This window comes from Natrix helvetica (assembly GCF_964273705.1).
Source record: "Natrix helvetica genome assembly, chromosome: 1".
NCBI classification, from domain to species: domain Eukaryota; kingdom Metazoa; phylum Chordata; class Lepidosauria; order Squamata; family Natricidae; genus Natrix; species Natrix helvetica.
Window position 1 is genome coordinate 298,030,786 of NC_138548.1, and position 23,568 is coordinate 298,054,353.

The 23,568-nt window shown below is 41.4% G+C and overlaps 1 protein-coding gene across 1 annotated transcript in view; it reads left to right on the top strand.

The window, feature by feature from the left end:
- Positions 1–19,811, top strand: part of HEMK1 (HemK methyltransferase 1, mitochondrial release factors N(5)-glutamine) — a 62,974-nt gene extending 43,163 nt beyond the window's left edge. Inside the window, exons 10-12 of the mRNA XM_081936778.1 lie at positions 10,871–10,984; positions 12,600–12,701; positions 18,952–19,811. Coding sequence (XP_081792904.1) covers positions 10,871–10,984; positions 12,600–12,654 — 169 coding nt within the window. The 3' untranslated portion in view covers positions 12,655–12,701; positions 18,952–19,811. The remainder of the gene's footprint in view (positions 1–10,870; positions 10,985–12,599; positions 12,702–18,951) is intronic.
- Positions 19,812–23,568: the final 3,757 nt, after the last annotated feature.

Genomic DNA, 23,568 nt, shown 5'->3' on the forward strand with positions numbered 1-23,568 from the left:
ATTTTCCCTTTTTTCTATTTTTTATCAGGAGGATTTACCTAACTAAGGCTGAGGCAGCGATCGGTTCCACAGCTGCTTAGTCGCAGCTGGGGGAACAAGCGAGGCCGCTTGTCCGGCGTCTGCTGGCAAGCGCAGGGAAGGACGGCAATCCCCGTGCTTCCCTGGTCGCTTTGGAGGAGAGGCTTTTAAAAAAAGCCCTTGCTTCTCCAAACGGCGTCTTTTGCCGATCGGGAGAGCGGCGGCCATTTTGAAAAGCGCTGCTTTGGCGCGCTTTTCGGCTGCAGCCAATGAGAAGCGCCTGGCCCTTAAGTGAGGCTTTTGGCGCGCAGAAGAACCGGCGGCCATTTTTTTGAGTCCTTTTTGCCTCCGGAAAGCAGCAGCAAGCAGCAGAGCCTCTCCGCCTCTACAGACAGCCGCAGAGGATTGCGAGGGCTTGTCTGGGTCTCCAGCAAGCCTGAAGTTCCCCAGCCACCCAAGGGGAAGCGGCAAGGAGTGTCCTGGTGCCTGATCCAGCCTCCCATCTGAGTCTGCAGACGCTTCTGGAGCCGTCGGGCCAGCGTCCACTGCCCTTCCCTCAGCAGCGACCTCTTCGACTCAAGATCAACCAAGGATGGCTGATGAAGGTTTGGAGCGAAGGGAGGAGCTGGCAGGGCCATCTGCAAAGCGCAGTAGGCCAGATCCCTCAGGCCAGGGGAGAAAGGGAAACAAGGGCGCTGGGGGGAAAGCTTCCCACTCTGCAGCTGGGAGTAAGGCCCCCAAAATTCAAGGGGACAAGGGGCAGGACTCCCTGAAGGATAAGTCTGTTAGGCCCCAGGTTCCCTCTGCACCCTTACCAAGTGAGGCTGGGCCAGTTCCTTCCCCACCCATCCAGAGGGAGATAGAGCAGGGGGAGGAGATGGGGGATAGATCCCCATCCTTCTGTGATAGGGATTCCATGTCAGGATCCCCTGCAGCCTCTCTGGGTTACCCAGGTTCTCCTAGCTCTTCAGTCAGGGAGGATCTCCCCTCCTTTCAATATTGTTTTCATGCAGAGGATCAGAGAGATCCTCCTAGGGGTGCCAGGGGACAGGCCTATGCCCAAGCCAGACCTGTAGAGGACAAGGGCCCAGCTATGTCAGCAGAGATGAGGGATCTCATCACGCAGGCTATTTCCCAGGGTGTGGTAGAAGCCATGAGGCTACAGGAAGGCAGGGGTGGCAAGGCCTCTAGGCCTACTCGCCCCCTGGGGGAAAAGAGGACCAGAGTACTCGATTCCCCGGGCACTTCTATCACCACAGAGGTGTCTACGTGGGAGGAGGAGGCTGCTGAGGACTTTGCCCTCTCGGAGGATGAGGACATGCCTCCAGACAAGCCCTCTTTCACTGGTCTCTTTAAGCCAGCCCTATTCAAGTCCATCTTACACAAGGCCAGAGCCTCTACTGAGCTTGGTGCCAAACCTAAGGACAAGGAAGTCCCCTCTACTTCCCAGGACCTCATGGCAGGGTTGTTCAGCGAAACAACCCCTGACCCAGAACTGATACCAGTCCCTGACATGTTCATGGAGGTTATTCAGCGCCAATGGGCTCAGCCTGGTACCCTGGCCAATCCCAGTGGCGCAGACAAATCTCTGTACCCTTTAGAACCTAGACTGGAGGATGTTTTGAAGCCTCCAGAAGTGGATGCCCCTGTGGTCTCTCTGACCTCTAATTCTAATCTCCCGGCCGAGTTATTAGAAGGGTTAAAGGCAGAGGATAAGAGGGCAGAAAAGGCTTGTCTCAAAACGCACCAGGCGGCTGCCTGGGCGATCAAGACCTCCACTTCGGCCTCGTTCTTTACGAGGGCATCCTTATTATGGCTGCGCCAACTCAGATCTCAGCCCCCATCTGAAGCATCTCGTTGGCGACATGATCTTAACAAGATCATTACGGCTGTGGAATACGCCTCTGATGCGTCCCTGCACGCAGCGAAATTCGCCTCCAGGGCACTAGCGTCCAACATCACTTCTCGCCGCCTGCTTTGGCTTCGGCACTGGCAGGCGGACATGAAGGCTAAGTGGAAGCTGGCTTCAGCTCCTTTCAAGGGAGAGAACCTCTTTGGGGATTCCCTAGAGAAATTCCTAATTGAGACAAAGGATAAGAGGAAGGTTCTTCCTTCCACCTTCAGGAAGCATGACAGGAAAGGTCAGGGCTCGTTCAGGAAACAGGCCTTTCGGGCACAGGAAGGTGGCCAGGCCTCTTCCTCTTCTTATTCCTCCCAAAGACAGTTTAACCAGTCCTCTGACAGGTCCCAGGAACGAAACAACTTTTCTTCCAGGGGCAGACAATCCAATCAGGGGTCCTTTCGGAAGCCCTTTCGTGGGGGAGCCCACAACCGTCAGTTTAGACGTGGGAAGTGACCGTCTGGGGTCTCCTCCCATCGGGGGCCGCCTGCAATTCTATGCAGACCGTTGGGAGGAAACAACCTCGGACAAGTGGGTATTAAATACCATCAGGAGGGGTCTAACCCTGGAGTTTCTATCCTCTCCTCCGCGGACCTTTGTTCGCTGCCCACTATCCAAGAACCCGGTAAAGAGGGCTCTCATGCAGGCAGAGATAGATCATCTTCTGCAGATCAACGCAATAGAGGCAGTTCCTCCAGAACAGGAAGGGAGGGGGTTCTATTCCATTCTCTTCCTGGTCCCCAAGAATTCAGGGGGGTGGAGGGCCATTTTAGATCTGAAGCGCCTGAACAGGCATCTGGCCTACAAGCGCTTCAAAATGCAGTCTCTCCAGTCGATCCTAAGCTGCATGCGACAAGGGGATCTGCTCACCTCCATCGATCTCAAGGAGGCGTACCTACATGTGCCCATCCATCCTGCACACAGGAAGTTCCTGCGCTTGTGTTACAACGGAAAGCACTTCCAATACAGGGCGCTTCCGTTCGGACTTTCTTCTGCACCCAGAACGTTCACAAAGCTTCTTGCAGCTGTGGCGGCCCACCTGCGCAAGCTTCCAGTCCGCCTGGAGTGCTATCTGGACGACATCATCATCCATTCAAGAACTCAGCAGCAAGCGGTGAGAGATGTAAACGTCACAGTTCACACCTTACAGGACCACGGGTTTTCCGTAAACATGGAAAAGAGCAACCTGACTCCTGCCACACGCATACAACATCTGGGCGCCATAATAGACTCGGTGTCTTGCCAGGTGTCCCTGTCTCCGGAAAGAATCCGCAACATCAGGAACAGAATCCGGTTGTGTCGCAGGAACAGGTCCTGGCAGGTAGTGCAGCTATCCCAACTGTTAGGGATCATGATTTCTTGTCTCAACATAGTTCCCTGGGCACGTCTTCATGCAAGGGAACTGCAATGGTTCTTACTTCCAATGCAAAGAGCAAAGATCAGCAACTCCACCAAGCAAGTTCGCATCCCACCAAGAGTGACTCGGTCTCTGAGTTGGTGGCAGTCTCGAGCAGTGGAGAAGGGTTGCCTATTCAGAGAACCCGACAGGATCGTGGTAACGACCGACGCCAGTCTCTACGGTTGGGGGGCGCATTGCCAAGGCCAGCTGGCGCAAGGCAGGTGGTCCAGCGCGGAGGCAGCCCGGAGCATCAATTGGCTAGAACTCAGGGCAGCCCGGCTTGCGCTGAGGAGATTTGCAGAACAGCTGAGGGGGCACCACGTTCTGCTGCTGACCGACAATGTGGCCACAAAGGCTCACGTGAACCGACAAGGAGGGACCCGCTCCAAAAGACTCATGTCAGAGGCGGAGGCCATAGGACGATGGGCAGAGATCCACTTAGCGTCGCTGAGGGCGGATCACATTTCCGGAACCAGCAATGTGAGTGCGGATTGGTTGAGCCGTCAGACCATCGACAACTCGGAGTGGCAACTTCATCCGGACCTGTTCGCACAGGTGGTAAGGAGGTTTGGTCTCCCACAGGTCGACCTGTTTGCCTCGGCGGCAAACACACAGCTCCAGCGGTTCTTCTCCCGCTACAAGTCAGCACAAGCGGAGGGGACGGATGCCCTGAGGTCCAACTGGCCTCCAGGGCTTCTATACGCGTTTCCGCCCCTCCCTCTGATCCCGCAGGTGATCTACAAGCTGCTGAAGGAGGGGGCGGAGCTCATTCTGGTGGCTCCACATTGGCCCAGGAGATCCTGGTTCGCGGACCTGGTCGATCTGTCTGTGGAGCAACCGTGGAGAATTCCTCCAGACCAGGTATCCTTGCGTCAAGGGGCCATCAACCATCCAGAGCCCCAATGGTTGCAGTTAGCCGTCTGGCACTTGAGAGGCAGCTCCTGAAGGACCAGAGCCTCTCAGACAACGTCATTAAAACCATCCAAGCTTCCAGACGTCCGGCCACTACTCGCATTTATGACGCGACTTGGGCTGCCTTTTCTTCCTGGTGCAGCAAACGGGACATTGACAGTGTGGAAGCGTCCATCCCTCAGTTATTGGACTTCCTACAAGAGGGCTTGGACAAAGGACTGGCACCAGCCACTCTCAGGCGCCAGGTTGCCGCATTATCCACCATCTTAGCCAGACACCAACCTCAATCCCTGAGTCTCCATCCTCAGGTCAAGAGCTTCTTGAAGGGGGCCTACAACATCCGACCCCAGGTGGTGCACAGGTACCCGACCTGGAACCTACCCTTTGTCCTGCAGGCATTGACAGCGGCTCCCTTCGAACCTTTGAGGAAGGTATCTCTTCGACATCTGACTCTTAAGACTGCCTTCCTCATAGCCATTACTTCAGCCAGAAGGGTATCTGAGATTGCGGCCTTCTCGGCCAAGGAAGAGCTGTGCATCATCCACCCAGACAGGGTCATCCTACGGTTAGACCCCGCCTTCATGCCGAAGGTGAATTCTCATTTTCACAGGTCTCAGGAGGTCATCCTCCCGAACTTCTGTCCCAGCCCTCAACACGCCAAGGAGCGCAGGTGGCACAAATTAGACGTGCGAAGGGCAGTCAGTATTTACCTGAAACGAACTAAGGATATCAGGCACTCCGAGGCCTTCTTTGTGTCTTTTCAACCAGGTTCCCTGGGTCGCAAGGTGTCGTCTTCAACCATAGGTCGGTGGCTGCGAGCTTGCATTAAGATGACATATGACCTTCAGGGCAAGCCGGTTCCACCTCGTGTAACGGCACATTCCACCAGAAGTGCAGCCACGACCGCGGCCTGGGCGACTCAAGCATCTATTCTGGACATTTGCAGAGCAGCCACGTGGGCGTCTCCCACGGCTTTCATTAGAAACTACAAGATCGATTCCTTTGCCTCTGCCGAAGCCTCCTTTGGCCGTAGAGTTTTACAGAAGGTTATTGAGGCTCCGGACAAGGTCACTTCTTCCCGCCCTGGGACACAATAGCTTGGGCATGTCCCAATCCTTGTACTCTCCAAGCAGCGCTATGGAGAATGACCGTTGTCTTACCTGAACGGTCGTTCTCATGGCGCTGCGGAGAGTACAAGACCCACCCAGGGTGATTGTTTAGCACCGAGATTGTATCTTTGCACAGGTGTGAGCTGAGAACGTCTTCGTCGGACAAGACCTCGTTTTTAAAACTGAGCCAGAAGAGGCAAAGGAGGCGTGGCCAGAGGGGAAAAAATCTACTCAGTCCATGGGCAAACAGGCTGTGTTAACCCAATCCTTGTACTCTCCGCAGCGCCATGAGAACGACCGTTCAGGTAAGACAACGGTCATTTTCTGAGATGGTGGATTTGGGTTTTCATGAGCTGTACGCCATAATCATCACAATTATGACAAATCACGGCTTGAACTATCTTGCTTTGCATGTAATGAGTCTTATCTCATATATTAGTTTCACCTTTTAAGTTGCATTACTGAAATGAACTTTTGCACAATATTCTAATTTTTCGAGTTTCATCTGTATGGATAAAAGTTAAAGAATTTAACTACCATCAGCCACCGCCTCTATATGAATGATATCAAATTGTGTGCTAAGAGTGAACAAGATATTGTTTGCTGATTTACCCAACATACAATATACAGTGAGAACATCAGGATGTCATTTGGATTGTAAAAGTATGACCGGATGCTAATCAAGAGACCAAAAGTAGTTAAGACTGATGGGATGAAACTACCAACAGGCCACTGGTAGACATAGAGACCAACTACAGGTACCTTGGTATCCCAGAGTCATATGGGAAACACAATGATGAGGCAAATAAAACAACAACATCCAAGTACCACCAAAGGATAAGACAGGAGCTGAAAAGCTGGCTCAATGATAAGAACAAAATCCACATCATCATATATGTCCTTCCAGTCATCAGATTCCCTGCCAGTATAGTGAGCTGGTCAAAGAACAACATGAAAGTTGTGATATGAAGGCCTGGGAGCTCTTCACAATGTACAGAGATTTCACCTTATGTCCAAACTTAGAGACTGTACACGAACCAGAACTGTACACCAACCGGAAATAGAGCAGACAGGGCCTGTTAGTGTTAAATCCATTGTCCTGGATGAAACACTGAGCAATCAGGTATGAATCAATAAAATGACACCCAGAGATGAGCTGCTAAGAGAATGACTGAGCTAGCAGCAGACAGGGAAGGAAGATCAAACAAAGTAAGTGTTGTTGCAAGATAAGATCCTGAATGAGATATACCATTGACAGATGGCTGAGGTGGGAAATCCTAATAGTAGCTGGAAAGGGCTGGACTAAAAGACAGCACTTAGGTACTGATCCAGAGCTGGGTTGCTAATTTTTTTACTACCGGACCTTTTGGTTTCCTACATCTGACATTAAACACCAGAGCCATAGAAGCAGGGGTCTACCATACTAGACAGGACCCAAGGGGCAAACTATGCAGAAAGGTCTCGGAGACACTCCAATCAGGGGTGGGTTCCTGCCAGTTCTAACCTCTTCTATAGAAGAGGTTCCACAAATCTACAGTGCCGTTTAGAACCGGTTCCAGCTCCCTCCCCCCACCCATCTGTGCATCATCAAGATGAAGACCGAGAGGAGGAATTCTGGGAGTTGAAGTCCACAAGTCTTAAAGCTGTCAAGTTTGAATACCCCTGGGGTTTTTTTCCTAAAGGGTTAGGGGTGCAAGGGTCTTGTAACTTGACAGCTTTAAGACTTGCGTACTTCAAGTTTCTCAGGCAACATTTTGGTTGCTAAGCAAGAGCGTTGTTAAGTGAGTTTCACCACATTTTACAAGTTGACCACGCTTACCCAGTCACATGGCTGGCAAACCACTCCCACCCAGTCACATGGCTGTCAAGCCACTCCCACAAAGCAGGCCACACCTACAGAAGAGGTTCTAAAAAATTTTGAAACCAACCACTGACTCCAACACATTAGTGGCAGGGTGTAAAATAAGAAAGGACTAACCACTCAACCAAATATCGTGATAATAGACAAGGGCCAGACGACAATGGTGGTGGTAGATATAGCAGTGCCCAGAAACAGCAACACCTGTAAAGAGTATGAGAAGCTGGAAATGTACCAGGAGCTAGAGAGGATGAGAAAAGGCTCCAGTGGTGGAGCAGTTGGGGCTGTAACTGTTACATTGGGAGGGTGACTCCCAATAGATCTCAGGAACAACATCAGATCTCTCACTGCAGAAGAGCGCAGTGCTGGGAACAGCTAAGAACCTTCAAATTTCAATATTGAGGTATATAATTGTTTTTTCATAAATGATTCTGTGATTGTTCTTGATCACCATGACAATCGTTTTTTGAATGGGTGAGATGTGACATCCACTTATGGGGATGCCTCTGACATGCTTCTGTGGAGTATTGGGATGGGAAGGTTTTCTATCCCATTTCCAAAATTGAAAATGTCCCCCCATATCCAAGAAGTTTGACTTGTCTTGGTTTTGTTTTTCTATTTAGTGATTTGCAAATCAGAAAGAAGAGAGATAGAGAATGAAACTCTTTTTATAATTCTGAGTAGAATTCTGTCTCCTCCCCATCACCTTTTGAATAGGAGAGGAAAAAAACATGCTGACTGGCAGGTCATATATAGAGTCATATATGAGAGCCAGTTTCATCTAGTAGTTAAGGCAACAGACTAGAAAGCAAGAGACTGTGAGTTCAAGTCCCACCTTTGCCAGGGTTGTTGTGCAGAAAATGGGAGGAGAAAGGTGTATTATAAATACAAACACACAGGTTGTTAGTCCTCTGCCTTCCATTCTTATTTACAATCATGCATTACCATATATCTTGGACGAACTAACTATTAAGTTACATTCATTGTCTTTGTTCTCAGAAGTATTATACTGTGCAAGTTACATAGTGTGAAAATTATTGCCAACACAATGTGCAACCTACACCGATTGCTGATACGCATATGAGTGTAATTTAAAGTCTAGTTATCACCTACAAAGCTCTGTATGGTATCGGGTTAGTTATTTGAGGCACCATCCTTCCCTCACTGTTTTTGTTTCTGCCCATCCGACAAGATTAAATGGAGTCAGCATGCTCTGTGTCTTGTTCATTAAACAATGTCATCTGATGAGACCCAGGAAACCGGCTTTTTTCTCACACTTAGGCTAGGACAAGATGTAGGTTCTTTTTGTGAGATGTCTGTTCCAGCAGAGTGACCATCTTGCTTTTCTGTTGACTTTTTTTAAAAAAAATAATTTTTATTCAACATTTTTAAACATTAAAATTACAGTTACACTTTTACAGCTTTCAGTTATCAGTATTTTTTCCTCTAATTTTGAATTTTCCATTCCAAGGCCTACTGTTTTATACATATACCTCCTTATTTCATAGTTACTACATTTATATAATATATACAACATTTACACCTCTGTTGCTCTCTAAATAGATACCATTTCCTTTTGTTATACTTTCTATTCATTATGCATTAATTTTCTCTTTTCTAGCCAATTATACCACCTATTCCATGTCTCTATCCCTTAGTTCCATTGTTAATTTATCCATATCCATGCATTCTAGCATCTTTTTTATTGTTGTTCTATTTGCTTTTCAATTTGTACGTTGCCCAGAGTCATTGAGAATTTGGGCAATTTTAAAAATGTGAAATTATAAGAATAAAACACTTTTTTTCTCACGTAGCCCTTAACTACTGGTAATAGTCACTGAAACCGCTGTTTCCAAGAATGCTTGTAGATCTTTGAGATTTAAGAATTACATAATTGAAGAAAATTATAGTGGAAAAGATGGAATTATAAATGAATCATTGAAAGAGGATAAACCATTGGATGGAAGTGTTCTGTGTTCTTGGACTATGTTCATAAACAATTATAGCAATTTGGGAGTGCTCCTTTGGGGAAGATAAAGGCTGCTTCTCCCAGTATCATCCTATGCTTTGGCTTTGGTGTATCTTTCTGTCATTAGGGACACACCTGTTTACCAGAAAACCTTGCTCTGCTGCTAGTGATCTGCATGAAAACAGGTTGAGAGATAAGAAATTCTAGGTGGTTTCATTGTTTACAAGTAAAAACTCTGTTCAAATCAGTAGGCAAAATGCTTGCTATATTTCAGTCCAATATCTTTATTATAGTATTCTAGTATATGCTATATAAAGAAGAACAGAAGGGAATTTGCAAAAAAAAAAAAAAAAGCAAACAACACAGACAATTATTGTGAAGCTTTGAATAAGACTGAAAATTTCATATAATTTCCACTGATGAGAAAATACAGTGCTTCTTCTAAAGCAGTGACCCTCAGGGACCGGTTCCATGGAGAAAAGTTTTTACATGGGCCAGAGAGGGCGTGGTTTTGTGTGTTCCCCACATCCTGAGAATGGGGCTTTGCTTGTTTGCACGGCTCACTTGTTGGCATGCTACAGATCAGGGAATGGGGAGCTCCGTTCTAAAGCATAGAGCAAAAACTGATTAGAAGATCTTTCCTGCTCTCTTAGAAGACCAGTTTAAAGGAAAGAACTTTGAGACAACTTTCATTTGTAACCTGAGTCATTCATTAAGTACCATTTTCCAAGGTCTTAATTTTTTCAAAAAAAAAAAGGAATTGTTTTTCATAGTTCTTTTCCCAAGATAGAGAAGTCAGCAACACAGAGAGGGAAAATGTCCTTCTCTCGCTAATGTAAACCTCTTCCATATGTAACTTTACCCTGAGCCTGATTGAGTCAATGTTGGGCTGAGAAACAGGAGAATTTTTACTTCGTTTTAGTTTTTTTGTTGTCTGTTTATTTTGCGGACTGTAAAATGCTGTGAGTAAGCTTAGGCATGAGTTTGGATACAAAATGATTAAGTCATCATCACTGTGCATTTTGTGGCTCCTTTGTCCTTGCTAAAGTATTTTCAAAAAAAGCACACAATATATAGATCTTTCTCCAGAATAGAATCATAATTTGGCCACTTGTGTTAACAAAGTTGAAATATTGCCAAAAATGTTCTCTATCCACAATTTAGTGACTTTAATATACAAGAAGATTTATAGATGGAGATGTAAATTTATAGATGGAGATCAAAGGAAATATTAAGGTAAAAGGTAAAGGTTCCTCACACATATGTGCTAGTCATTCCCGAAATATTATTACAATGTAAATTGGTAGTCGAAAAATTTTGAGAATAATTTCAATAAGTGTACTGATAATAAAATAGTATGGGATGTCAGTAAAGCATTCGTGCAAGTGAAATTTATTCAGCAGAACAAAACGCTGAACAAAAAGACAAGAGGGTCGGATCTGTGATGTCTCTTCTACTTAAGGAGCATATGATTGCACCAGCATTTATCCAATTTTTCATTTAACTTGTGCTCGTAATAAAACCAAAAAGCTGCCAAAAGCAAGCCATACATATGGTTAAATTGGAAGTTTATTGTTGCAAAACGACCCCAATATGTTTTTACATTTGCAAAAGTCCACTGGGACCACATTCACAGCATCCTAATTTGTGTATTTTTAAATTTTGTTTAAGTTTTAAACAAGTTGGTTGCTTTTTATTCTTTTAGGAGTGTATATTTAGAAGTTGACCCCCGGCACCCCAAAATGGTAACAAATTGGCTGTCCAGTCATCCGGATTTGTTCCTCTTTGTGTCTGCTACACACAAGGACGTCTATGGAAAGTAAGATGTTGAGGATTCCTAGATTTTCATTTCTCTTGTTTCTTTATACAGCAAGCTTCTTATAGAACCCTTGTAAAAGTTTTATAGGCAACCCACAATACAGGTAGTCTTCAACTTACAACAGTTCATTTAGTGGCTGTTGAAAGTTACAATGACACTGAAAAAAGTATTTATAACCATTTTTCACACTGCAGTATCCCCATAGTCACATGATCAAAATTCACTTACTTGGCAACTGACTCATATTTGTGTACCAAAATCTTGTGATCACCTTTTGTGACCTTCTGAGAAGCAAAGTCAATGGGAAAGCCAGATCCATTTAACAACCATGTCACTAATTTAACAACTGCAGTGATTCACTTAGCAATTGTGGCAAGAAAGATCGTAAAAATGGAGCAAAACTCACTTAACAAAATGTCCCAGAAATTTTGGACTCAATTGTGGTCGTTTGAGTTTTGAGTTTGAGTTTTATTAAATTTATATACCGCCCCCCTCTCCCCGCAGGGACTCGGGGCGGTGTACAGACAGTACATATAAAACAACAAAGCAAGAACAACAAAACATTAGACAACCAACATAAACATACGGTCTGTAAAATACCCGAACTCATTTCAAGTTAAAAACAGTCTAAAACCAAATTAAAACCCCAAAATTTACAATATTAAAAAGCCATCCAGGAAGGTCAGTAATAGATTGTACTTATGATTACGATTAGGCTAGGCCGGCTAGCCGGAACAGGTGGGTCTTGAGTTTCTTACGGAAGTTGAGGACTATCTGTATGTTATGAAACCAAAGTTGAGTCAAGTATATAAATGTTGTGCATCAAACAGATCCATGGAAGAATAAGAAACATTGAAAAGAGATGTTGCTTTCTGCATAAAATACAGTGAAATGTTGTTGAACAAGTTTCAGTTTATTTGTATATTATGCAGAAGTTGGGCCAAACATTGTACTTTATTCTTTTCATTGAACACCTGGAGTTGTAAAACGAGTCTTGTGAAACTTAAGAATAACTTGGAAATTTAGTTACATCATGAAAAAATTAATTAACATCTTTGTCTCCAGATACAATCAGTCTCATACTAGGGCATACTAGGGCATACTAGGGCATACTAGGGTGTCAAACTCAAGGCCCATGGGCCAGATCTAATCCACAGGGCCGCTCTGGAAACAGCAAAGGTCTGCCATTGGTATCTGTGCCAGCAACAATGGAGCTTAGGAGGGCCATGTGCTCCATTTTCACTGACAGAGGGTTGCAGGAGGCCATCCCAGCCAAAAACAGAGCTCAGGAGCCCGTTTTCTCTGGCAGAGCGCTCGGGCCACCACAGGTGCCCCCGGCATGAGTGACGTCAAGCTGGCCACATCCACCCTGGCCCAGAGGTCAAATACAACCCTCAATGAAATCGAGTTTGACACCCCTGTACTAGGGTATTTAAAATGAATTCTTTGTTAAAACCATTCTTACATATTATTAAGATTATAAAACTGTCAACATCTAATAATTTCTAAGAAAGCTAATACTGTAAAATGTGCTAGTCTTTAAAGTGCTCCCTTTTTAACTTCTAGACTCTTTTTAGTAAGATTTAATGTTGTGATTTGTCCTATTTCTATCCAGGCCAAGGTTTCTGCATATTCAAAAACGTAGGAAAGAAGATCACCAAAGATCATGACTGGTTCTATCTCCCAACCCTGGGAGTGTTTACAGTGCTTTCTAAGGGTATGTTCTCAGAAAGCCAGATGTCTCTTGATAACATCTGCTAACTTGCATTTTGCTGAGGATGATTTACTTCAAATTTTCAAGTTATTTTGTGATTATTCCAGTTACTACGTGAGAGACATAGCATTTATATCCAATGTATAATAGCTATTGTTCTGTATCTTATAATCGTTTTTCATTCCTCAATTTAAGAGTATAGAATGGAGTTAAGAATAAAATACTACAAATACAGAATAAAATATTTTTACAGAAATATGAGATACTGAAACTTTTTTTTAAAATCATAAGGAGAAACTTAAGAGGTTATTTTTCCTTTTCTTTCCATTGTCCTCTAATGGCTATTTCAGTATTTTGATCTGTAAACCAGGTACTGAGAACAGGAATTGAATTTGCTGACAAAATAACAGTTGTTTTTTTTTTTTTGCTTTTTTCCAGTGCATTATTTTTGGAACGAAAAAAAACACTCTTTTGTATTCAGTTATTTGCATTTTTAAAAAATCTGCCTAATATGTTCATTGCTTATTTGGAGCTGGATCCAAATATAACTTTCCATTGGAACATACCGCCTGTATCGCTGTACTGCATTCTTCTGCTTTCTTCCTTCTGGTAACATTCATTTCTCCAACCTTGTGCTAATAATCTGTAAAATGATACCACAAATGCTGACCCTGCCTTAAGGACACAAATGGAATTGCCATTCCTTTTTGCACGAGATAGGCTTCGTTGCCAAAGTGCATTGTTAAAGAACAACCTGTCTTTTTTTCATTACAATGTGTACCATAACATCTAATGCACTTTTGGCAAAAGACTGCAGATGCCTTTCATAAGATATATTAACATGGCAGCCTATAAGTGGTGTAACATTCCCAAACCGGGATGTCCCTTGAGGGGAAGTTCTAACAAGAAAAGCCTTTATAATTTAACTACGAGCTCCCCAAGACTTACTAATTGTGGCATAAATGTGCAGGCAGGTAATAATAATGTTTTGTCATTTTACGTGGCATGTTATGCTGTTAGTACAAGTTGGCACAGATTTCACTTCCTTGTAGAATTGAGGATAAGAAAGTAAATAGAGATTTTCAACAATAAAAGTACAGAGGTTGTTTGCCCTGCAGCTGATAGTAATGGGTTTCAGTAGCTGTTCAACAGTGTCAGTGTTCTTAGAAATAACATGGGCTTGGTGCCAGGTAGTGGCACAGTGCTTCCAGTGGTAGGTACATGGCTGTAATTATCAAGAGGAGCTTAAGTAGAGCTGGAAAGTTGCTGTGGTTTCTGACTTGGAGAGACACTTTGCTCCAAGGGTGCAAATAAAATTCCAGCCTAATCAGAGGCCTAATCTCTAATAAGAGACCATGTAAGGATTATACTTGCTTTTCCCCCGGAGTTAGGATTGGAATACTGCAACAAAATATTCCCCTGTTAACTGCGTCTGTTCAGTTTCAGCCTGACTGTCTTCCTTGCATGAAAGTCAAAGATTGGTTGACCTAGCCGCAAAGAGGGCAAAGTTTGAGACTGGATATCCTCAGTTCATTTCATCTAACCAGTGTTTCTCAACCTTGGCAATTTAAAGACAGGTGGATTTCAGCTCCCAGAATTCCCCAGTCATTGGAAGCGGGGGGATGGAGGCAAAGCGGTTGAACATGTCAGCCAGCTACAAAAATATGCAAAATATGAAGAAAGTAATCCCGGGAAGCTTAAAAAATTAGAAGCCAAGAATGGATATTGAGGCAGATCATGGAGCTGACTGGGGAATTCTGGGAATTAAAGGCCACTTGTCTTAAAGTTGCCAGAGTTGAGAAACATCGATCTAAACCATAGAATTGAAAGGGCAGTTGCATTTTTAGACTAACTCCAAGACTTTGTAGGGTTAATATATGGTTACTGAATTAACTTTTTTGGGATTCCAGCTACTCTTGAAGTGGCCTTATATAAAATAGTTTTGTATTTTTTGCTAATTCTGCTTCCTGAAATGCTTGACTCAAAGCCGGAGAACATGCACTTATGATAATTCAATCCTACTTTGTTACAGGCCCACAAGCGCTAATTGACTGGATCTAAAAAAAAAAATAGCTAAAGGATAAAAAATATCACACTACAGATAGTCCTCGACGTACGAGCACAATTGAGCCCAAAATTTCCATTGCTAAGTGAAACAGTCATTGAGTGAATTTGGCCCCATTTTACGAATTCACAACTTGCCATAGTTGTTAAGTTGAATCATTGCAGTGCTTAAGTTAGTCACATGGTTGTTAAGTGAATCTGGCTTCCCCATTGACTTGACTTGTCAGAAGTTCCCAAAAGGTGATAACATGATCCTGGGACACTGCCATAAATATGAACAGTTGCCAAGCATCCAAATTTTGATCACATGACCATGGGGATGCTGTAGTGGTCATAAATGTGAAAAATGGTCATAAGTCACTTTTTCAATTATGTTGTAACTTCAAACAGTCAGTAAATGAACTGTTGTCAGTCGAGGACTACCTGTAATTGATTTTGGCTGTTTTAAAGGAAATACAGGCTGACTTCACCATTTCTTTGTAGCACTATTTTCCACAGTGATCTTAATTCAATGTTGTACTGAAATCCTCTGCCTCACCACAGGTAGATGGAACCGCTGCTAATTCATTGTGCCACTTATTGCCAATATTAAACACACCTGGAAGCAAAATATTGGTTGCATAGGTAGGATTCTCCCAGTAAAGATAAAATCAAAGAAGAGAGACTGTGGACAGGCCTTTTGTCACAGCATTTTTGGACAGTGACAGAGTTCAACTAAATTGTAAAATGACTGAATTTAGCTAAGTGGTATTGTTTCGGTGTTGCATTTGGTGTATTGTTCAATGAATAAACCTTGAGGGATTTTTTAGGGAAGTAGCATACAATCTGAAAACATGACGTTGTTGTCTTTCTGATTGCAACTGTGACTTAACAAATAACAAAAGATCATTGGTTTGTAGTTTACTATTATTTCTAGTCTGTTTTGTGTGTTTCCGACCCTCTAAAAATCTTTTTATAATCTTGATGGTTGTTTTTAAGGTGTGAAAATATTCATTTTGTATTGGTTTTCCCAGAGCCATCCAAATTAAAGCAGTTTACATCAGTGATGGGTTCCTACTGGTTTGGACCATTTTGGCCGAACCAGTAGTGATTTGGCGGCCTGGGTCGCTGGAACCGGCAGCCACCCAGGCCTGCCACACCCCCGAATTGGTTCCCCAGGCAGCACCATCGGTGGTGCCATCTTGTTTTTCAGTTCTCTGCATGCACAGAAAAATTTTAATTGCACTGTGCATGCGCATGCAGAGCACATCAAGTGCGCATATGAGCAAACCGGCAGTAGTGCTTGCTGGAACCCACCCCTGGCTTGTATGTATGTACGTATGTATGTATGTATGTATGTATGTATGTATGTATGTATGTATGTAAGTAAATAAATAAATAAATAAAGCTACAAACAGAAAACAGATCTTGATTGGCCAACCCATACTTGCTTGGCTTTTGGCTTTTTCAGAAATAAACAGCTAGCGGTTTCAGTGATACGTACAAAGGAACACAACTGACAAAATAAATCACTTTACTCACAGTAATAATATTATAACTACTTCCCTTTTAGAGAACGGTTTAGTAGTATATTTATCACTTTCGAGAATATAAAAGCCAGGTGCACCAGTTGTCTAATTCTGTCATGTCATAATGCATTTTTCAGAGTTGAATGTGTATATGGTGTACAAACTGATTAAGAAGAGAAAAGCTACTTGATACCAGGCTTTGATCTATCCTTTAGAATTAGCTGGGTTGGTGGGGGGGGGGGTTTGCTTCATTTATTTTCAAATGAACTTCCTGTTTGTTTCCAGTAAGATGAAGCCTCATAATCCCCAGGTTTAATTTGCAGGCAGACTTTTCATTCCAACAATGAGATCCTCGCTCTTCTATGAAAAGACCCCAAAAGAGGATATGTGTCCATGAAACATTATGAAGTGTTGATGGGGGAGAGAGGTTCTAGCCTGTGTTTGATAGAAATATAGTCAGGGAGTATCTATTGAAGGAATTCACATCTCCAAGAGCTTCATTCTTGCTGATCCAATCCACCAAAGAAAAACTCATAAATTGATGACATAGCAGATACCTAGAGGATGAGAAATGAAAGGTAAGAAGGATCTAGGGAACTACAGAATAAATTAGAAAGTGGTTGGTTTGTAAACAACTTGAAAATAATCCAATAATAGCTGGCATCTGTGGTGGATTTGTCAAGAATAAGTCTAGTCAGACTAATCTTATTACATTTTTCATCAGATAATTTCCTTAGTAGGATCTGGGACTAGTGTGGACACAACATGCTGCAATTCAGCAAAACATTGTACCAAATAGCAGCATTTTGATTAACACAATAGTTAAATATTACCTGGATAGCATATAATTGGATGGATCCACAAGTTGCTTAAAAAATCATCCTTAAAGTGTTGAAAAATGGTTTCCCCCTAAATCTGGAGTGAGATGACATAGATTTTGGTTCCGAGCCGAGTACTTTTCAACACTTTCTGTAAGAATTCAGAGAAAGAGATGAATTAAAGGCTTATCAGATGATGCAAAACTGGATGAAACAGCTAATATTCTAAAACAGAAGTAAGATTCAAAATAATAATTGGCTAAATATAACATAATTAAATTTAACAGAGTGAAATGTAATGGGGGGAAATCAATTGCATATTTATAGGAAGAGCAGGAGTCGGCCTGGTAATAAAATGTGTGAAAAATTGCTTAGAGTAGTAGTTGATCACAAATTAAATATGGATCAGCAGCAATATGGCTAAAATAGCCAAATGCAATTTTAAGTTGCACTATTACTATATTTTGTATTGGTCAGACCCCACCCCACTATGTCCAATTCCAGGTATTACATTTTAAGAAGGATCAGACAAACTGCAACAGATCTGTTTTCTGTTATCCAGAATGCAGGATACAAGGATTTAAGCTATCCATGTAACAACACATTGTTGCTCAACATTTCAGTTTATCACCTTTCCTACTGGAGCTGGCTTAGACTGTAGAATAACATAGTTGGAAGGTACTTTGGAGGTCTTTTAGTCCAACTCCGTGATCAAGCAGAGACCATGTACCATTCTGGACAAATGACTCTCCAATCTCTTCTTAAAAACCTCCAGTGTTGGAGCATACATATCTTCTGAATGCAGCTATTCCACCAATTAATTGTTCTTGGTGTCAGAACTTTTCTCCTTAGTTCTAGGTTGGATCTCTCTTTGATAAGTTTCCATCTGTTACTTCTTGTCTTGCCATCAAGGTGCTTTAAAGAATAGGTTGTCCCCCTCATCATGTCATTCCAGTCCTTTTTGTTAGACATATCTAGTTCCTGCAACAATTCATCATATGTTTTAGCCTAATCATTTTTGTTGCTCTTCTTTTTCTAGAGTCTCAACATCTTTTTTATATTATGTTGACCAGAACTGGACGCAGTATTCCAAGTGTGGTCTCACTCTCACCAAGGGGGTATATAGCGGTGCTAATACTCCACATGATCTTGATACTATTCCCCTGTTGATGCAGCCTAGGACTGCATTGGCTTTTTTGGCAGCTGCAGCACATGGTTGTATGCTCTTTTGCTGAAAAGAAATAGTTGTGAAGCCATTCAGCATATATAGTTTAACTTTGATTATTTGCATGTTGATGTTTAAAATTGAATAAGGCTTTCACATTTGCTTGTTTGCTTTCTTAATCAAATTTGGTTTTATTTATGCCTTGTAAGTTTGATCTATCTTCCAAGTTGTTGGAGAGGAAGAAGATTAATATCCCACAATGTATAGCTAGGAGTGGTACTACTGCAATTAGCTTATTTTACTTTGTAGTTACCAGGAAAGCAGTACAGTTCGTGGGAGGCCAGTCTTTTTCACATGCCAGTGATTCAGGGAAAACAGCAGGAGAAATGCCTCCTTGGAAGAAGGGTGCCAAGAGTAATCATTAAGCCACTAAACCACAACCACAACAAGGCAGAGCAAGATTGAGCGTAGACCCAGGAGGGGGACATTTGAGATAGCCTACCTTTCATGATATGAATATATCTATGCTACAATAGACCTCTGTGCCGATAGAGTTACTATCCCATCCTTTAGGCTTAGAGATCATAAGTAATTCTGTTCTTTTCTTACGGATATGAATCAAAAGTTCCAGAGGCCATCATGCTTTATGGTAGAGATGATGCAATATTAATTATATCCTCTCTTCTTTTCCTTAGTAGATTAATATCCTTTCACATCAAAGTAAATTAAGAGAAGACTGGTCCAGTATCATACAACAGGCAACAACATGAATTCAAGTCTTATCAGTTACGTTATGTAATCTCCAACTCAGTAAATATCTACAAACCTTAAAAAAAGAAAACATTTGAAATGGTCTCCTTGGCTTTAGATAATTACTGTCCTCAGGTAATATACAGGTAGTCTTCAACTTTATGACCATTTGTTCAGTGACCTTTTAAAGTTATGACACTGCCCAGAAAAGCGACTTATTATTGGTCCACACTGCATTATCGCAGTCAAGCACTTAGCAACCAGCCTGTATCTACAACAGTTGCAGCATCCCAGGATCATGAGATTGCCATTCCCAGGGGGTTTCTGACAAATAAAGTACAAAGTGGGAAGCCAGATTTGCTTAATGTTCATGGAGGAAAAAAATCAGATGCATTTAACAACTAGTCACTTAGCGATTAAAGTTCTGAACCCAATTGTGGTCATAGATTGAGGACTATGTCTAATGAGTTTAATATATGATCCTATTTTGTTGCCCAAACATCAATGGAGGACAAGCAAAGAATTATTAAAACAGAAGAAATGTAATGACTTGAAGGAATTTACCAGCATTCTTGACTCTCAAAGCTGTTCTGAAAGAAAGAATGGACTGAAATTCCTCTAAACCAATATTTGCACAGGACTGATCAACAGTTATTGGAAACATTTAGTTCCTATTGTTACTGTTCAGGGGAGGGGAGAACATTTGTTATGGAAAGCAAAGGTTCACCTTTTTTGCCACATACAAATAAGCAGTTTTGGATAATTTTCCTCTATTTATTTATGAACAATATATTTTTCATTCATTTAATTGGATTGTCTTTACCCAGTTTTAAGATTTCTATGGAGAACAAATCATATTTTAGGTCATATTTATGCAAAAATACTGAACATTAAAAAAAACACCCAGTTTTTAGCCCAGACAGGCTCATCTATGTTCAAGCATCCACTAAGTCCTAATATATACTAAAGGGATTTTTAAAAAGCAGTACTGCATACAAAAATGAATAGACAACTAGTATAGCTGGCATTAGCCTGCAGTGAGATGCTCTCCATGCCTAGATAGTGGAATGGAAGAGATCTCTTATATTCTCCACAAGCATCAGTGGAGTTGGAATACTCCACCCCAAAGGGAGTGCAGCACTCTAATCAGAATATAATTTAAGCATGACCTTTAAAATCCAAAGTTTTGCTGTTGGTGGATCAGAGTAGGTCAATTAGGACATTCATCACAATCACTCCTTTCATAACACTGAAATAAAAACTTGAAATGTTCTTTAAACATCAGTTCCTTCACTTCAAACCACATTTATACAAGTATGCGATGTAAATACCATGTATTGTTTACTCCAGTAATCTCGCCAGCATCATTTAAATCATGTTTAAAGTAATAAAAATACAGTGCTATTAGTAAACATAACATACACATTTTTATAAGCTGCCCAGTATCACTGAGTGAGTGGGTGGCGAAACAATTTTTTAAAAATTAAATAAACATATACATTTTTCTTTTATAACTACCATTAAGTGAGCTGTCAGGTTCCAATTTACCATCTGAATATTTTTAATTGTATCTACCAACTTTAAACCATGTTTTCAGTGACAACTAATTGAATTCTTAATCAACCTTTGCATACTTCAGCTTTAATAATATGGTGCATTTTCAGTAATGCTGGCAAGAAATTCTGGGAATTGTAATCCTCATGTCTAAATAATATTTGGTTGGGAAAGACTGCATTAACCCATTTGTTTAACTGATCTGTTGCATCAGTCTGAATGATGAGGAAGGCTTTATGATGTTTGAAATATGAAACATGGGTGTGTGAAACAAGTCAGGAGTTTACAGAACTCTAACTAAAAGTGATAACCTACATACTGATAATATGTCCAAATAAAACTGCTACTACTACAATTACTACTATCACTCTCTAATTATCTCAGGGTAGGAAAAAGCTGCTATATAAAATGTCATCTAAATCATTCAATTTATAGTTTTGTACATATAAAATGGATATTCATCTGGGAACTTTGTATCTGGTGTCTCTCAGAGTGATTCGACCGCTTCTCTCCTTCAGACAAATATAGACAAGTACAACAACTAACTAGGTTTCAGAGAGTCAGTGTGTCCTCTTCCTTTTATCAATTAGCACTGGCTACAGTGGAAAACTTTGTCTTTGGTTTTACTACTGTAATATCTTCCATTATCCACTGGATAATAGAAACTTTCATAAAGTAAGTTTGAATTCATATTAAGATCATTGCTGGCATGTCGTAACCTTTCAGTTTATTAAAGAACTAGTTGGATACCCATGCTTCGCTACAAAACTATGTGATTGGGCTTGATAAATTGACACTTAAAGCTTGAAAATTTAATGAGTAGTTACAATCGGGCTTGATACATTGACACTTAAAGCTTGAAAATTCATGTCGAATGTGTAACTCCTTAGCATCAGAGCATTTTAATATAAGGCAACTGGCATTTGGGACAGAGTTCTTTTCAGGTGGGGAGGGGGAGGAAAATGTCTAATCTCCCAGCCCACAGGCTGGATGAGTCGTGTGCTGGCCATGCCCATATAAGGCAACTGGCACTTGGAACAGTTCCTTTGAGGTGGGGAGGGGGAGTAGTACTTCTAACTCCTTAGCATTGACGTGTGTTAATATAATACTGTATAAAAAATACTGGTGATCTGATGGTCATTTTGAAAAATCCTTTCTTAGCAAGCACCTAGAAACCAAGTGGAACATACGTGCCGAATTTCATGTTTGTAGGCTTTACAGTTCTTGAGATTTTGTGATGAGTGAGTGGTATTTGTTTTTTATATATATAGATGATCCTCAAACAGAAACCTAGAAACTGAGCTACATTCTCCACCTCTGCCTACAAGAGATTCTAAGGCAATGGACCGTGATAATGAATTTGTGCATGTAACAACTTTTACATAGCTCTTCACACATTGCATGTTTCTTTACTAGAAAATCACCAAGTCATCAGAACTAGCATTTGGAATCTGTTCAGATCACACTGTAATCTAGTTTTATAGGTTCAGGTTATAAACCTGTGACATGCATGTAAACAATTAAGAATTGCAGCATTACAAACAGAGAAGGGTTACTCTCCATATTTTAACTTCTAATTACCGGGTCAATTCTCATTTAATTCGAATCAGAGAAAGTTATTTTTTCCCTAAAATTCTAAAATATATAAGAAAAGAGTCCACATTAGGTATTGGTACAGTGGGAAAGAAACTAAGTATATTATTGTAAATAAAATGAATTAAAAGTAACATACCCAAAAAGTAATTAAAAGAATTATATTTAAGATATAATTCTTCACAATAATCTGTCTTCGCAAAATTGCATGTATATAGGTTTGAAAGAAAAAGAAAACTATCGACAAGGAAGACTCAATAAAAGCATGAGAAGACAGCAACAGATAGAAAATGCCACCTCTACAAAGAAGCTGAAGAAACAATAGAGCACCTAGTTAGCTACTGCAAGATGATCTGATTACAGATTGATTCATTTTCTTTTGTTAGAATTAGTTCTTTCCCAAGGGATAATGGCTTGGTTTAATGTATATGTTAAAGATAAGTAAAATAACATGGCTTCACTGTATTTAGTACAGTGCCACAGAGCTATTCTGGTTCCTGTGATGTTCAGTATTTGGATTAATTACATGAAGGTTGAGAAGATGGATATCAAATTTTCAAACAACACAAAATTAGGAGGAGTAGCTAACAGTTTAGAAGAGAAAGAGAAGATTCAAATTATTTAAATATGCTTGAGCAGTTGGTCAAAAAACAGGCTGAAATTTAACAAAAAAAATGGAATGTCCTGTTTTAGGGAGGAAAAATAAAATCAACACTTTATGATCGGGGTAAACTGGCTTGATGGTAGTTGATTCTATGTGAAAGAAATCTGGGAATACTTGTGGAAAATTGGGTAAAAAGAGCCAGTTACTAAAAAGAAAAATACTAGTTTGGAATGCATTGATACAATCGGAGTTCCTGGGAAGAAATATTCCACTCTACCTTGGCCAAGCCCCACTCAAAATAATGTCCATTTCTCGGAACTTCAGTCTAAAAAAAGGCATTGACAAACTGGAGCAAATTCAGATGGTGCAGGATATGGAAGCCAAGTTGTAAGAAAAACAATTATGTTTAGCCAATAGAAGACAGCACTGAGCAAATATAAGATTCTTCAGATTTCTAAAAGTTCTCATATATATTAGGGACGGAAAATGTTTGTGTATTTCCCAAGAGGACAGAACCAGAACCAAAGTGTAGAGAAATAATTTCAGATTAACTAGTATAACTACTTTTCTGATGACAAGAACTGTCTCTCAATGATTCCCCTTTATTAGAGGACTTCAAACAAAAGCAAGATAGTCATCTTTCTGAAATGCATTAACAGAGCCTGCTTAAGCAGGAGGTTGAATTCAATCTCGAAGATTGTTACCAACTCCATGATTCAATAACTGGCTTAATGAGTTGAAATTTCATGTGACCCAGCAGACAGCTTTCCAGGAAACCTAAGAAATTATAAAAAATTCACTGTCTGGTGTAGTT